At 36.2% G+C, this 16,414-nt stretch overlaps 1 protein-coding gene across 1 annotated transcript in view; it reads left to right on the top strand.

Annotated features, from left to right (window-relative positions):
- PDZD8 (PDZ domain containing 8) overlaps positions 1-16,414 on the top strand; it is a 67,050-nt gene that overhangs the window by 11,401 nt on the left and 39,235 nt on the right. The window contains exons 2-3 of the mRNA XM_069797073.1: positions 9,899-10,021; positions 15,704-15,806. Of these exons, the coding sequence (XP_069653174.1) occupies positions 9,899-10,021; positions 15,704-15,806 (226 nt within the window). The remainder of the gene's footprint in view (positions 1-9,898; positions 10,022-15,703; positions 15,807-16,414) is intronic.

Here is a 16,414-nt window from a genome sequence, read left to right as displayed (position 1 = left end):
GGAAATGTGTACAAATATTACGATCTGCTTTTTTAATGACATTAAGTGCAAGATTGTGGTGTTTGCCAGTGTCACTGAAATGAAGACACTAATACTTACAATAACTAATACCACATATGTAAAATGCTTTAAATGATGCTAAAACTTTTGAAAAATAGCCTGTCAAATATACCTTTTATATGGTATTTTAAATGTGAGCCATTGTGTAGTAAGAACTAAATTGGACTTTTACATGAACATCATTTGTATAGTAAATGACTTAAACCATTATTCCTGTTTGCCTGAGCTAAAATAGGAAGAGTAGAAATTGAAGATCATAGTCTTGCAGTGACATGGCAGAAGGCTTCATGGTGGTGTTTGAATCACCGCTGTGAATGATCTGCCTTGGCTAATAATTCCTAAGTAATTAAGCAGTGGAAATGATGCAGTGTAACTCTGAAAACTTCAGCAGTTTGTATTTTTTTTTTTTTTGAAGAATAACTCTGCATACTTGCTAACAAAACTTAATGCAATATGGTAGAATAAACAAAATAATGTTGCCAAGCAAAGAGCCCAGTGGATTACAAGGGGAGGTGGGGTGGGAACAGCAATGCTAGTCAGTCGTATTGTTTTAAAACAATACTACAAAAACTCAGATTTTTTTTCTTATTTTTTTTTTCCTGTTCTTCTGAAAGAAGGGCAAATTAGAGAAAATATCCAAATTCATCGTGGGGATGGTGGGAAAAGATTATGGTAATTTGAGCAGCTGCTTCTTTCAAACATAATTGTAAGTCCCAACTGTAACTTGCCATCAGTGATGCAGGATTTGCAAAGTGCAGGAATCCTTCCTGTTGATTAATCTCGCAAGCCCCTCCTGTATTTGACTGTCCACAGTGGTGCTACAGGTCACCTCCAGACTGAGGTTCTGCCTTATTTGATCCTGTTTTTTTACAGTACGGGCCCATTAATAAAATGCTGTGACTCACAAATGGTGACACCTTTGCTTGGGGACAGCTGTAATGGCAAGTATGTGCCATGGTGTGTCCCCTGGTCCCCATCAGTCCCTTCCCCACCACTGCAGTCTGAATAGCTGAGCTGTATGTAAAATAGGGCCTTAATTACTGCTGTTAAAAAATAAAAAGGTGAACTGCCAGTCATCTCAGCTTTGAAAATGGTACTACTAATCCCGGGCTAGACTATCTCCAGCTCTTTGGAAGACTTTAAGGGTGTGAATTTGACCATCCTCTGTCTTGTTAGAAGTGACTAGATAAATGTAGAGTGAGGAGAAGCTTCTGCAGTTCGAGCATTTTTAAAACTAACTGGAGGAGTGAGGATAAACCTTGGAAAGCTGTCTTGTCTAGAATTCGGAACAGATACAAATATTTTCTCACTTTTGGTTTACAGCTGTCAGAGACTCTTTTCAGCAGTGAGGCAGTCATTTTCTGTGTAAGGAGTCTTAAGAGGATGTCACTGGTTTTCATATGGACATAGGCTAGTGTTTAGAGCAGAGGATTAAAGCTCTTGAGCTCAATGAATGAGTCATGTACAGAGCTTAGACTTCTATTAGAACATCAACATCATTTTTCTCTGACCAGAATTGCAGGGAGATGATGTTTGTAGAGAGAGTTGAGATCTCCTTATGGGAGAATTTCTTGCTGAAGTGAGAAGAAGCTAGCATTTTGCTAGCATCAGTTACTGGAACCAATCTCTAACCCAGCTGGCTAAAGGTAGAGTTTTGGGGTGGCTTGGATTTATTTGTTTGGGGGTTTTTTGGTGTGTTTTTTCCTGCTGCTCTTCTCCTTGAATGCCTAAAAGCTGGTTGCTGAACCATACCTGCCTCTCTTCCAGCTCTATGTGAACAAGAGCATTTTCTGCATCTTCTGTCCCATTTGGAGCAGAGCCACAACGATTCAGGCTTTCTGGTTAGACAGGGAAATTTTGTCTTCGTCCTGTCTGAGACTGAAATATGGCAGGATTTTGATCTCTTTCGCTTAATTTGAACCAACAGTTGGCTTCAGCTAGGTCACATACAATTTAAAAAAAAAAAACAAAAAAAAAAACCCAACAAACCAAACCACATGAAAACTCAGACATCAAACAGGCATTGGCTGCATTGAGTTAACCAAGCTATTTCAGTATTTATGGAATTTAGAATTTGGGAAACTAGTATTCTTGAAATGCCAAAAAGTCTGTGCATGGTCAAATTAATCTTGTTTGTTCTGATAAGAAAGTAGTTTTGATAAGCCTGATTCAAGATTTCTCTTTTACCATGGCTATTTCAATTCAGACAGCAATGGCAAATCTTTCAAGATTCTCCTTGTTGTGTTTACAGTGGGTTCTGTCATATAAGCAGGAAAAAAAAAAATCTCGTATCTTTTTGTAAGAGCTACTTGGCTATTTACATTTGTTCTTTTATTTGTTCTTGTAGAATGGGTCTTAAAGTTTTAAAAGTGTTTGTCTTGGGTGTCTGATTTGAGATATACCTCAGAGGTATAGTTTAAGTAGTTTAAGAATCTGGAAATGTGAGACATTTTTGAAGGAAAAAAAAAAATCCTTGCTTTTTTTTTTTTTTTGAGGTCTTGATTTAAAAAGCGACTGCTCATATATTGAGATCTTACGTGTATGAGCCTCCCACATGCCTGTGGCAGAATATCCTGTAACATAGTGGGTGGAGTGCTAGAACTGATTTGCAGTTTTCCATAAAATTTCCTAGAAAATAAACCTACTCTTATTGCAATGTTTTTTCGGGTTGTTCATAAGCCAAACTTTCATGTGTATGGGTAAAGCTAAAATTAATAGATTTCTATACTGAATAAGAGTATAGTTTGAATTACTGAAGTCCCCTGAATATGAATACTGACGCAGTTCCGCAGCTTTGTTCCTTGTGAAATCAGTGGAAGCTGGAGAATTGCTTTTGCAAAATCTTCAGTGGTGGTACTTTTTTTTAAAGTACTCTTGGTTTTGTTTTGTTTGTTTGCTTTTTTAAGAAAAGTACTACTAATTTTTTTTTCAAAATAAGGATGAGTTGCATTTTTACATCTTCAATGTGAAGCATAATATAAGCTGTTTGCCTTATAATACCTAACTCTAACAAGCTTAAATGTTAGCTGACAAGTAGTTCTAAGATCCTATTAATGTGATCATGCCTTTTTAGGAGTGGTTTGTAATATTTTAGAATTTTTGTAGAAGTAAACTTAATCTTAAATTACACACAATGTAAGATTAGACGACTTTTTTATAACTTAAAATATCTGGTGTCAGTCACTTACTGAAATTTATACACTTAACAAGAACATGACTTGTATTTCTGTGAATCAGATAAAAAAGACAATCTAAAAATGACTGAGTTCTGTTCTGTAGTTGTTGAACCTTTTGAGTAATCCCCAAACTGAAAATAAATTCAGCAGTTATTCTTTCAAAAGTATTTTAGATACTAGAATCTTCAAATACAGTAACATATACAAAAGTAAATTGGTGTTTTACTAAGCACAGTCTGTCTTTAGATTTTGATGTAATTTTTACTTAGTGGTAAACAAGACTGTAAGACTTGCAATGTATACAGAGTAGCCTTATGCTAAAGATACTTGCAGTTTTAGCTGGTGGGCTCTTCTGAGATTTAAGGTCTTTTTGCCTTGTTTATTAAGATTTAAATGTTCAGTTAATGTACCTCAATTAAAAAAATTCATAAACCTGACAATTTTTAATCTTTATGGCAGTAGAGTAGTGCTGGAATTAATAGAATACAAGTGATTAATGTGGTCTTAAACAGATACCCAGTAATTTTTTACACCACTGTTTTAGATATCAAACTTCCCTTATAAAACCAGAGAATAATTTAAAACTTTTTCCAGAACTTATTCTAGAAGAGTGTTCTCACTTCTTAGCAAAAGCTCTATGAAATCCTAGCCGCCTCCTGCATTTACAAATGAAGCTGTAAGTCTTTCTGCTTCTCCAAGTAGGAAATGGAGTACTGAGAGCTTTTGAAGTTTGTTCCTGTCTGTGTTTAGTTCTTAACAATTTTTTTTTTACAGTGATTCTGGATATTCTTAACAGATGCAATGAACAGAAACACGTAAGTGCATGGTTATCTTTGGTCAGATAAATTGCTATTTTTTCCCCAGTTCTTAATGAATTTCCTCATGCAACTAAAAATATTGTAGTTAAGTAGGTACTGGTGGGAGCAGTTAATTTAGGTGATAGGAGTCTTTTATACCTTAGTTTAATTAACCTGTTCTCTTCTCTGTTAAAAGTTAGCTAAAGGAACACAAAACAATCATCACAGAATAGTGAATACAAATTAATGGGAATATAGGTCAGACATTTCTAAAACTAAAATCACTGAATTACAGTCTTGGTCCAAGTAGGTGAGTTCCTCTTCCACAGCACTGGCAACTGGAAGGAAGATTAACATTGTTCAGGGGCTGAAAACACCCAAAGTGAGGGGAACAAATTCGATTAATTTGGGGATTTTTTATTTTTTTCAGATGTAATTTTGATCTAGACTTTGAGTGAGGTGGTGATGAGATGAGAGCAAATGAGCCACTGAAGTGACTCTGAAATACAACATGAATGAAGTGTAGAAGTTTTTCGTTATGAAGGAGACATACTGACTGCATGCAGTGTCTGGAAACATTTTTGCTGTGCTTTGTGTGTGGAAGAGCTCAGTATTATGCTACTTTAAGTATAACTTTAATCCTGTGCATTAATTGAGTAACTTTATCTTGATTATCTTTCAGTACAGTCATCTGACCTAATTCCTCATGTGAAATTACTTTTTTTTTTTGCTGTTTGTGTCTTGTGGTATTTGAGAAACACTTTTGCTACTCGACAGCTTCTTTTAAATATTTTTTTCATAGTTTTTTTTTCCACTTGCTAAAATTTCACATGAAGTTCAATTGATAGATATTCCCCTTAATATTCATATTATTGAGTTAAAATGCTGGGTTTTAACTAACATTTTCTTAGTAGTGTGCTATTTGAATTTTGGACTTCTGGACAAATAAGATGATAAATTTGTGGAGGGAGATTGATAATTTAAAAACAAATTGCAAACACACTATAAGCGTCTAATATAAGGAAGTTGTAAAGACTTTTTTTTAATAGCATGCCATATCCAAGCAGGGTTTTGGGGCAGGGGTGTAAGGTGTCTGTTTTCTTGTATAGCTATGATTATGCCTATTTTGTTCCTCTAGAAAACATGAAAAGTTTACAAAGGCTTAACAAGTATGGTTTAAAGACAATAAAATATCTACCTTACTTCTGGTGGTTGTTTAGTATCATTTCACAGGTTTGGAATTGAAGAGGAGGCTTTCGGATATATGGATTGAATTGGTGTAATCCTGCTTTGTAGGTCAAGCATTTGTGACATGAGCATGAATTTTGCCTTTTGACCTTGCTGAGCAAGGAGCTGGCAGCATTAGACCCCACTTGAAAGGGGTTTAATATAGATGCAATGAAAATTTGCCTTGGACAGCCTGGTAGCAGCTCAGCAGTGTTTAGAAAGGTGCTATATTTCTTGTGAGTACCTTTTGGTAACATTTTCTCAACTGTTATACTGTCAGGAACAACTCCTAGATTTCCCCATGCCATTGTCGTGGCTTAAAACCTTTTTCTCGGGCTGCAGCAGTGAATGAACTGATTGCATACCATTTGTTATGGGCTTGTTCTCCACTGATGGAGAACTTTTTTGGTTACCATCTGAAGTTAAGAAAGGGAGCTGAGAATACTGGATGAGTGTTTAAAGATCTAGACAGCCAAATAGAAAACCACATATTTTTTTCTTGTTCAGAGTTTGCAAAATGAGAGTCTTGAATTCGCAAGAGCAACCTACGAGAACTGACCAGATCCTGGGATGGCTGCTGTGATGAGGGGAGAGACCAGCTGAGATGAACTGAAGCATTTAGTTTGCTGTCAAGGTTTCTTTAGACTTTTTGAATAGAGGCCTACTGGTAGGCTACATGGTCTTTTTTTCTTTCTTAGTCAATATGATGAATTTCTCTAAGGCATTTATTGGTGGACTTTCGCTCTTTAAAGATGGACTAAATAATAGAAGGTAGCAAAATACACTCTTAAAGCTATTACAGAAATTAGAGCAAGGTTATTTACACAAGGTATTTAATAAAATAACTTCTATATTGTAACAACAAAGCCAGGCTCATGGGAATCTTCTCTCCTTTACATGGGAAAGTTTGGGACAGGAAGTTACTGAATCACCAAAGGTACAGCAGTCTGCAGGGCTTGGGAATAGAGTTTGTAACTCTTGTCTCTTTCACTGAGACAAGTTATTGGCACTGTTAGCTAAAAGCCTACTGTTGGTACTTTAATACAATGAAATATAGCTTTGCTTTCATATTAAAAGTGTGTTTTGTTGTCCCCACTGTAAATGTTTTATGAAAAAAACTTTACAGTTTGTTTTGTGTAGTGCTGTGACTGTTCTCAAGCAGGAAAGTTAGAGAGATGGTACAGATGTGGGGAATCTGGCTTCTCCGCAGAGGAGAGAACACCCATTGCTGTTTTGCTGCTCTCCTGCTAGACCAAACAGAGGAGCAGCAGTGGTGGCACTCCTCAGAGTGCCCTTCGTTAATGGCGATTGTGTTTTTAAAAGGTAGGGTAGTTCATAGGCTTTCCCTACCACAGGGAAAAAGATGGGAGAACCTGTGATACCCAACTCGGTTATGTGCATGGATTGCAGGTTGCCCATGTGTGGTTTTATAACACAAGGGAATGGAGTCTTGCCGTGTTACTGACTGTCATCATCTGGGTCTGTATTTGTTCACCACTTCCCAGTAGAAAAGTCTTTCAAAATAAATTTGGGTTATCTTGTACTTAAACAGTCTGTCAACAGTTCGCTTAACTAATATATCGTTGAAATCTACTTGGAATAGTAATTTGTCCAATGTTTAGTTTTGGAAATGTACAAATGCTCAGTAAATTACCTTAAATAGATAAACGCTGTGGTATTAAATTGGAAGGTTTCAGAGCAGCATTTAAACATTAAAAATGCATTTAATGTGGGATATTTAGCTCTTTATACGTCGTTAATGCCAATGGAAATAGGTAATGTGTTAGGTTTTTTGCAAAGGATTTTGCAAATTAGTTGCAGTGGTAAGAATGTGAACATAAGCGCTTGTTGTAAATTAAAAATGATGTTGAGACTGCTTTTTAATCCCATATTTGTAGAAAATTTAACTAGTGCTGCACAAAGTGCAGCATACACTGTTAAGTGTTTTGCATATTATTGTATATAACAGTATTGGTGCATTAGGATTTTTTCCTCTTTAATTCATTGTTGTACTAATTAAAAAAAAGGCTATTTTGAAAATAGAAATCAAAATTATAGTAAACATTATGTCTTAATCTACCAAGAAAAATGGCTTCTTCTGAAGATTATTTCATCATTCTGTGCTGCAGCGAAAGATTGCAGTGTGTGTTGTACTTAAAGCTTTGTCCTGAAGTTACTTGAGAAATGACATTTTTGGTTTGAATGTCTAGGTAGATATGTCTGCATCCTTATTGGAATATTTAGTCTGTTATTTTGCTTTTTTTGTTCTTATTTTTAGTATTTAAAATAGATTTGTCCAGGTTTGTGGTTTTGGTAAATAGCCTGCAGGCTGTTTCATGGTGTGTGTATATATAGGGGAAAGACCTTACCAATACCAACACTTTTTAAGCCTGATATTTGCAGAAATTCGGAGAGGTGATAGTAACCTATTGGATCCTCTTTCTTTGTCTGTTCCTCCCTCCCAGAAATTTTGTTTCAGTAGCTCACTGAGGCTCCTGATGGTGGTCATTACTTTGAAGTTCCCATGGAAAACTACTTTTTTTTTTTTTTTTTTAATAAATTTTGGGAGAAGGTATATGGGCGGTTGCTGGTACTAAGTGAAAAGTTGTTTATTTGTGCTAAAAAAACCCCAAACTTACAAGTATTTATTCACTCAAACCTTGGCATTATTTTCCGGTGTGCTTGCCTAACTCTTCTTTTTTTGCCTAACAAAATCTGAGCTAAATCTGTATTTTGAGAGGGTATAAATCATTCCTAAAAGGAACAGGGTACCTTTGCTTGTGTGTGGTGGTGTGTGCTGTGATGACTCGGAGTGGGTCTGAGCAGGGAGGTGGCCAAGCCCTGAAGTGCCAGTAAGTCTTGCAGAATGAAAATAGTGGGGTTGTCTTGATGGTATTTTCCCTACCCTTGTGATGCTTATTATTTCTTTAATAATTCAAGAACTATAAAGGAAGATTATGAGTAAAATATCAGACCAAATAGTACATGCACAAGGCATATTTTGAGTTGATTGTTTATGGTATACTCATAAGCCTGAACCGTGGCCAGTGTGATTTAATAGCTTCATGTTTTTTGTACACAGACTTTAAAAAAAAAAAAAAAAAAAGGAATAAAGTATTTAAAATTGATTTTCTTTTTTTACTTGACCAAGTTCAAAACAGTTTTCTTCCTGAAGGAGTTAATGAGGGAGAAACTTGGAACCAAATTAAAGTTAGAAGTTGAATTGGATTTCAGGAAAATAGCTGGAGTGTTGAGTTGTATTTATTCACAAGCAGAACAAAAGAAATGTCTTTCTCATGGCTCTGTACGAGGCTGATGCTCGTACAGAAACGAAGTGTCTCGAATCAGAGTGTTGAGCTCCCACCCGAAGAGTGTGCCGACAGTTAAAGGGCGCTTAATTATTTATTTGAATTTCTGAAACTCTTCAGTTCAGATCCATGTGACTATTTCCTGAACATATTGTGATCTCTGAATGTGACAAGCAGATGCCTCTGATGGTTGAGCAAACAGTGCTTATGAAAGACTTCTTTCTCATGAAATGGCAGATACATCCTGCAGGCAGTGGTGCTTGTGTCCTGCTATTTGTAAGTCTTCTGAACAGAAATAATCACTGGGAGGCTGTGACAGAGGATGGGAACCAAGTCACAGGGCAGTGCTAAGAAAAGAGCAATAAATAAAACCAGAACGATGGAATATCCTGCAAGTGCTTTTTCAAATACTTTATATAAATGCCGGTGCAGATTCCATGATATCTTTCTATTTGCAGGGTTGTGGTCCTTGCTGTTAGGATTGCATGTGTGTGTCTGCCATGTGATGGGGCTGCAGCTGTGCAGCCTCTCCCCCTCCTTCCTTCCCTCAGATCGTGGCTGTGTCCGACACTGAAGCACTATCACTTAAAAATGAAATCGGTATTTATAACTTGGCATATTCTTATCAAAGAGAGAGAATTATGTGGTGAGATAATGTGTGTAAAACACTTAGTATCTTGAATATGAACTGCTTTTCCTGTGAATCATGTGCTGTGATGAGGGAAATAAAGCTCAAGGGCAAATATTTAGAATACCTGTATATTTTAATTGAAGAAGACTGGCTGAAAAGAGCGACCGAATGTTTTTCACAAAATGAGAGAAGTATCAATCTGTGTAACTAAAGTGTACAGTTTATTAGGATGCACCAGTCCTCCAAGTACAGCAGTGTCATAAAAATTTAAGCTTTAGGCTCATAGTGTATTTTCTCCTTTCAATGCTGTGATACTTTATGCAGAATAATTTAAAACTGAGAGACCTGGTAAGACATTTACTGCGAAAGGACTCTTGTGTTAAATGACGTTTGCAATCATAAACATCCTGTGTGATTTGATCAGCTTCCCACTTTCTGAAAGTTATCTGTACTAGTAAATATAACTCAAATAATCTATTCCTGTGAAGCAACCTTTGTTTATGTACTCTCCAGTCTTCTGCATTCAAAAAGCTTTAGTAGCTTCTACTTGTTCCTTTTGACCAATGAATATGTAGGAATGGTAGTATTTCACTTTAGGAGTGTTAAAGATTCATTGTAATCCTGTTACCTTTTTTTACTTCTGTGTGTAGTGTGATTTATGTCATTTGAATTAAGATAAGTCTCTTTTGTATTTTTCAGGTTCAAGCCATTTTTTCCATTTCAAGTATTGCCACCTGATGAATATGAAGATCGAGACCTCTGTATACAGGATTTTTTATTGACAGAAGGTCGACTAAAAGTCACGTTAATTGAATGTACAAGGTATGTTTTGTGGTCTTTTGCTCATTCTTGACTAAGCAAGTACCCATGTTACTTAAGCTTGTTGTAATTATAGCTGTAGGTCTGTTCTGATTCATGAACTAGCAACTTTGGTGTTGTGATTGTGCTCTAATGAAGAAATGTATTTTTTTAAGTAAAAATGAACAAATGGAAGTTGCAGTAAGTTCCTGAGGCTCTTCCATGTTTTGAGTGGGTGCATGCATTTGCCTTTCTTCTGAATTTCGCCCGGTTACAAGCTAATCTGTGCCTCCTGTTGGGGTTTTTCTTGGGTTTTTTTGTTTGTTTGTTTGGCACACCAAATTATGAATCTCTTTCCAGGACAGCATAAATGTTGTAATTATCCTATTGTATTATGTTGTAAGCAAAGGGAAATAATTGTTTCACTCAGTCTTACTTAGATTAATCCAAATAACTTTTATAAGACATTACTTATTGTCTTTGTCTCGAACAAAATAATGGAAAGAAATAAAATCTACTTCCTTCATTCAAGAGAAAATTATTCTCTTTAAAGCTGGAAAAAAGGTGTGTGGGCTCTTGGTTTGTCTGTTTTTTGGTTTTTTTTTGTTTTGTTTTGTTTGGGTTTTTTTCAGACCTCTTAGTTCTTGGTTTATGTTAGATCTTATCCAAGTAGTGCTTAGGCTTTGATCTAGTCATGTGCCCTTCTGCTCCTTATGAACTAAACTCTGGTTTGCAGCAAGACTTTTTTTAACCTGTTGTTTTCATTGCTTGTATTGCCATATGAGCTCCTCTTCACACTTTTTTTCTGTAGCCTTGTACAACTGTTTGAATTGTGTTTGCTGTACTAATATGGTTTATCAGTGGCATGGATTTCCAGAAGATACTCTTCTGTTCTAAAGATTGTGTGGGCCACAGCGGTGATTTTTTTTCTTTCTTTTTTTTTTAATAATAAAATTGCTGCTTACCTGTCTCTTAGCTTTGCAATATGTTTTCTGTGAATGATCCAAGGATACTAAATGACTCTGTGCACTCCTTGGCTGCTAGGAATTTTCCTTTTTACCCATGCTGAGTAAGGGAACTCATGATCTCTCTTTATAGGCAGTCTGCAATTTCAGTCTGGTAGTGCATTCATTTTTATTATAAGAGCGCCCAAAATAACTACCTTAAGTCGTGTGCAGTTGGTTTTGGTTTGGAAAGTAATCTTTTAAATACTATGCCTTTCCTGAATCTGAAACACTGTGCAACATCACCAACATGTCAGTAGCGTTGTGTTTCTTTCCATTACATTTAGAAGCCAGATTGCTCAGTTTGACATCATCATCCGACCTCTCAGTATTTTCAGCTGTCACAGATGCTTATCAGATGGATGGGAGAGGATGCAGTTGCTGGCTTGTCAGGTCTTTTAAGCTTCAGGTCTGACTTAATCCAACTGTTTTATGCCGCTTGGCATTTCTTGACACACACTTGAAAATTATGTCTCAGCAGACACCTCTCAATCTAGATGTCTGACACTTGGTCCCTAGTAATTTCTCAGATCTTCCAGGTGTCCCATCCTTTCTTGAACTAAACTACAACTGCTGTCCATTGAGTCCCCCTGTGAGTAAATATTCTTGCTTACTTTGCACCTGAAGGTATTGATGAGGTGGAAGGTGAAAGACATATAGAGGATTTTGGTGGTAAGAGAAGAAATACACAACATATATGAAAGTAACAATGACAAAACTTTCCTTTTTCATCACCACTGTATGTGAACTGGTGTGAAGGTTGCCTGGGATCATTCTCAATGGTTCTTTTGCAGTGCAGCACTGCACGCTGAAATACAGAGCTTTATCACTCATGTCTGCCGTAGGGACCTGAAAATTTTTCTTAGCGATCATTCTCATTCCAGAAATGAAAGATCACTTTAACTTCTGTGTGTTTTTCAGTTTTGCTCAGTGCCTTAGAAGGTTTTTGTATTCTCTCTCAGTACAGTAGCTGTTCTTTGACTTCTGCATAGAATTTGGAGTTGATTGACCGCTGACGTACTCCATCTACTCTGGTAACAGAGTTCTGCTACTTCTCCTGCTTAAATCTGAAATACAGTGGTGGAACTATAATGACAAAACATTGAGCAAACTTTTTGTGTTGTAAATGTCTAGTTTAATTTCATTATAGTCTTCACACAACCAAATAGCTGCACTTGTTTCTTTTCTAATTGCGGGCTTGACCACATTAATTTCCTTGCTGTCATGCTATTGAAAGAAAAATTAATTTTGCACATTTTCAAAATTAAATTAATGAAAAGATGGGAACTTGATGTAAATAATAAAGGATTATGTTTTGCAAATTTTTGTCTGACCTGTTGAAAATGTAAGTTTTCCTGTACAAGTACAATGCCCTTGCAGAACTCAGTTGTTCCAAAAATGCTATTATCTGTCATTACCTTAAATTTTTAAGGAAAAGGAAGAAGCAAAGCAACATGCTGTTAAATTTTGCTACATTTATTTTTTTAAAAGATACATCGTGAAGAAAGTCTTAAAGCCTATAAACTCTTATGTTAGGTGAGAATATTCTCCCAAAACTATGCCATCAAGTGGGCTTTCTAAATTAGCATTTGTTTCAATAGATAACCTTTGTGGAGAAGGCAATTTCCCTCAGTTATTTAGTAAAATACCAGAGTGTACCTGAGACTGACTTGTCAAATTTGGACTTTTGTGGGTTCTTCTCCTTTTGTCTTCAAGTAGATTTCAGTGTGCAGCAGTGGCACCTTTAAGTATGTGAATACTGAATCTGCTTTTGACATTCTTAAAATTTGGGAAATATTCTGCTCATCTCAGCTTCTAGAATACTTGCAAATAGAAAGGCCACAATTGAAATAAAAATTTAGGAAGGCATTGTAAAGGAAATAAATTCAGCTTGCTTTTATGCACCTGGTAATAAATAACATGTTACTAAAGGTGGGTGTGTACTTTGTCTGCCCATACCAGATTCTTGTTAGATTTGCAGATCAGTACTTCAGCATTCATCCTAGAAAAAGCAGGAAACTTGATAGCCTTGTTGTTTATCCTCCTTTCCGAAAGACTATAAAGACTTGCTGAAGTTGTTGGCTTGGCTCGGCTCAGGAGTTGAGGTGACCACAACCTCCATGTGCTCCTGTTGTTCTGTATCACAGGACAAACACTTCATGTCTTGGAGTCCTTGTAGCTCTCAGACTGGAAAACAGGACAGCTACAAACAACTGTTTTCATATCTATAGCTATGCTGTTGAATCACTTTCTCCTACCTTATCCTCACTTGTTGAAGGACACCGTCTCATTTACAACTGAAGAAGGAACAAAAATTCACTTTCTGTACGTGTATTTTAATTACTCAGGTGGTAATTTAATCACATTTCTTTATTGATTTAATTATAGCTGGGGTCATAAACTTTGTTTTGGGATGTCTTTCATATATCCTTTCATACTGATTTATAAACTTTCAATCTGTAGGACATAGATATCTCCTTAATATCCAGTTGTTTTGGGTGTGTTGTGAAATAATCTTAATGTTAGTCTTTATCTGCAGCTGTGTTATAGAATACAGTACCTCTGTTTGCATGCTAATGGAGGTATTATTCGAACAAAAATTCCCTTGGTGTAGTAGCAGTTAAAATTTCCCCTTTGTCTTTCTGAAATTGGAAATTGAATTCCAAACTCCAGCATGGAGAGCTCTTCAAAATTTAAATGTGTGGTTTTGCTGTCTTGTTACATATTCCTTCAAGCTGGGTGTTGGTAATCTAATGTAAGGTGAAATCTCATTATGAGTCATTGTTTTCCTTGTGACTTTTGTTATGGTTCTGGCTGAAAATTCTATTTTATTCCCATTTTGAGCTGCCTCCTGTCCTTGTTCTTCTACCTTAATTGCCACCAGTACAAGACAGCTAAATAGCTACTGTGCTGATATTTTAGAGGGACAGTAAGTACCACTGGAAAATTTCCCAAGAATGTGTCTAGGTGACCAGAAGATGAAGTGTGTGCAGCCAACGATCAGCTGTGGAAAAGCTTTAATGAACTGTCTGATATTAATGAGACACTGAGGAAAACCTGTGTTACTCAAAAGCAACTACTACAAGCAGAACAGAAAAGCCACAGAGGGTTGCTGCGGATGGCTTAAAAATAAGCAAAGGCAGCATGAGTTTGTCAGTTCAAGTAACCTTGAACTAACTTAAGTCTTGACCAGGCAATATACCTAAGCAGTTGGTTCTGAGGCTGGATTTCTGCTTACAGTAATCAAATCAATAGTGTCTAGACAAATCGGTGCTGAATGTCGAGGTGGAAATGAGGTTGGCAGCTGCTGTTTGCAGTGTTTCACTGGAGCATGCAAACTTTCCATCTGAAGATGGGGCTACAGGAGGTAGCCACTAACTCTGAACCCCCCAAAACAAGACACTTTGTAAAGCAGGTGTGCTGGGTACCAACCCAAATGTGATCTTCCGCTATCATCTCCCCCATGCATTCATGTACTCAGCTAAAAACCAGTTAAACAAATATGTCATAGAGAGACGTAGAAAATAAATATTTATTTACCTCTCCTTGCTGCAATGCAAGCTAGAGAGCTGTCGTAGCCGGAGCGGTGTTTTCCCTTGGTATTGGCTTAATTTTGCCAATTCTAATTGTTGGTGAAAGTTGTTTTCAATAGCTTTACTTAATTTTCAAAGTATGTTTACTACCTATCTCCATGTCTGGAAGGCTAGGCACTTTTTGATCATAAATATTTAGCCTGGAAACTTCATTTAACAACATCAAGATAAACAGAGAAAATTGACATGTTTTTCCTGACAGCTTTTGTCTGTATCATCTAAAGAGTCGTGTAACACATCACAATCACAAATAGGATACTTTGGGTGAGAGCTTAGAAACCATCCTTGTCAAATGTATATAGAAAGTTTGGGGGGTGGGGAGTTAAAATCTACTAGCTCTTTTGAAGGAGTAAGATTTGTTTGAAGTTTTTATTCAGAAATATTTATCTGCTTCCAACTACTGTGAGAGAAGCTGTGTGCAACTTTATTGCTATTCTATAGCATAAAGGTTATCGTTTTTTTCTTTTATAGTACTGATATCTACCTGAAAAGCTTTATAGCCTTCTGGAATAGGGTATCATGCATGAAGAACCACTCTTTCTTTTGTTATGAAGGTTACAAAAAATTAGATGTGAGAGGATCCCAGTTCAGTGAAATAGAAACATAAGCAGTAGTAAACTGTGACTTTAATCCATAGTAACACTCTCTTGAACCAAGAAGAGCTGCAGTATATTGTGAAGTTTAGGACTAGAATGGAAGAATCTTGTGGCTATTGTTGCTTTTTAAAAAAACCAAAAAAGTTATTCTTCTATGGAAAAACACTAGCCTGCTGATTTGCTTTATTTAAAAAAACAAATTAAAAGAAAGAGGGAAATACAATAGCAAAAAAAACCCAGACCAAAACAACCAACCAAACCAACCCCCACAAAACTCAAACCCCTAGCTGAAAATTTTAAGTTATATTTGATATTTATGGAGTTCTTCCACTAGAGGGTGGCAGTGTCTTCCCTTTTGGTGTAAGGCTATGCCTGTGGAATCTTTTTTGTGTGGTGTTCTCTGTGTGTACTCATTGATAATAGAGTGTATAAATAAAGAATGGTGAGTTTAATATGGTATCTGGGATATATGTAACAGTATTACAATTCTTACTATAGGCTTTTCTATTTCAGGTTACTTATGTTTGGATCCTATGAAAGAGAAACAAATGTTCATTGCACAATGGAGCTGAGCAGTAATGTTTGGGAAGAAAAATCAAGAAGTTCTATTAAAACGGTAAAAAGTGAATAATCTTTGCATATTGCAGTATGTCTTATGCTCTTAATACATTGTCTGGAAAAAGTGTATCTTTGGACAATGAAATGAGTGATAGAGCAGAAAAAAAATAACCCAAAACTTAACTGACCAGTTATTTACTTTTTAATCCAAAGTATTTCACTGTCAGATTGACATGTATGGATAACATCATGTTCAGTTATCACAACTGTGCTTGAAAACATACCTAGTTTGAATATATTGCCAACTGTTCATCTGCATTAAAACAAGTAGTGTAAAATATGCACTTTTATAGTCCTGTTACATTTCAGTGGGGCAATGTTTAGAAAACAGGGAGATTTACCTGTCTTTCACTGGCCAGTAGTGTATTCCCTTCTGATGTGAGTGTTGAAGACAGCGTGATCAGAGGGTAGGTAGCTGATGTGACTGTCTTTCTCCTTTTCTCCTGCATTTTGTGAAAATATAGGCAATTGCTGTAGATCTCTTAAGTTTTTTTTTAGAGCATAGGAATCCTACTCTGTCTGGCAAAGAAAAATACTTTTACAAGTGTCGCCAAATATAGAAAGTAGTAGTGTTGGTGGTATTGTAAGTTAATCTTTTACTAATTA

The sequence above is a fragment of the Haliaeetus albicilla genome, chromosome 11, assembly GCF_947461875.1.
Source record: "Haliaeetus albicilla chromosome 11, bHalAlb1.1, whole genome shotgun sequence".
NCBI classification, from domain to species: Eukaryota; Metazoa; Chordata; class Aves; order Accipitriformes; family Accipitridae; genus Haliaeetus; species Haliaeetus albicilla.
The sequence above is the reverse complement of the archived record's forward strand: the minus strand, read 5'-3'. Positions and strand labels throughout refer to the sequence as shown.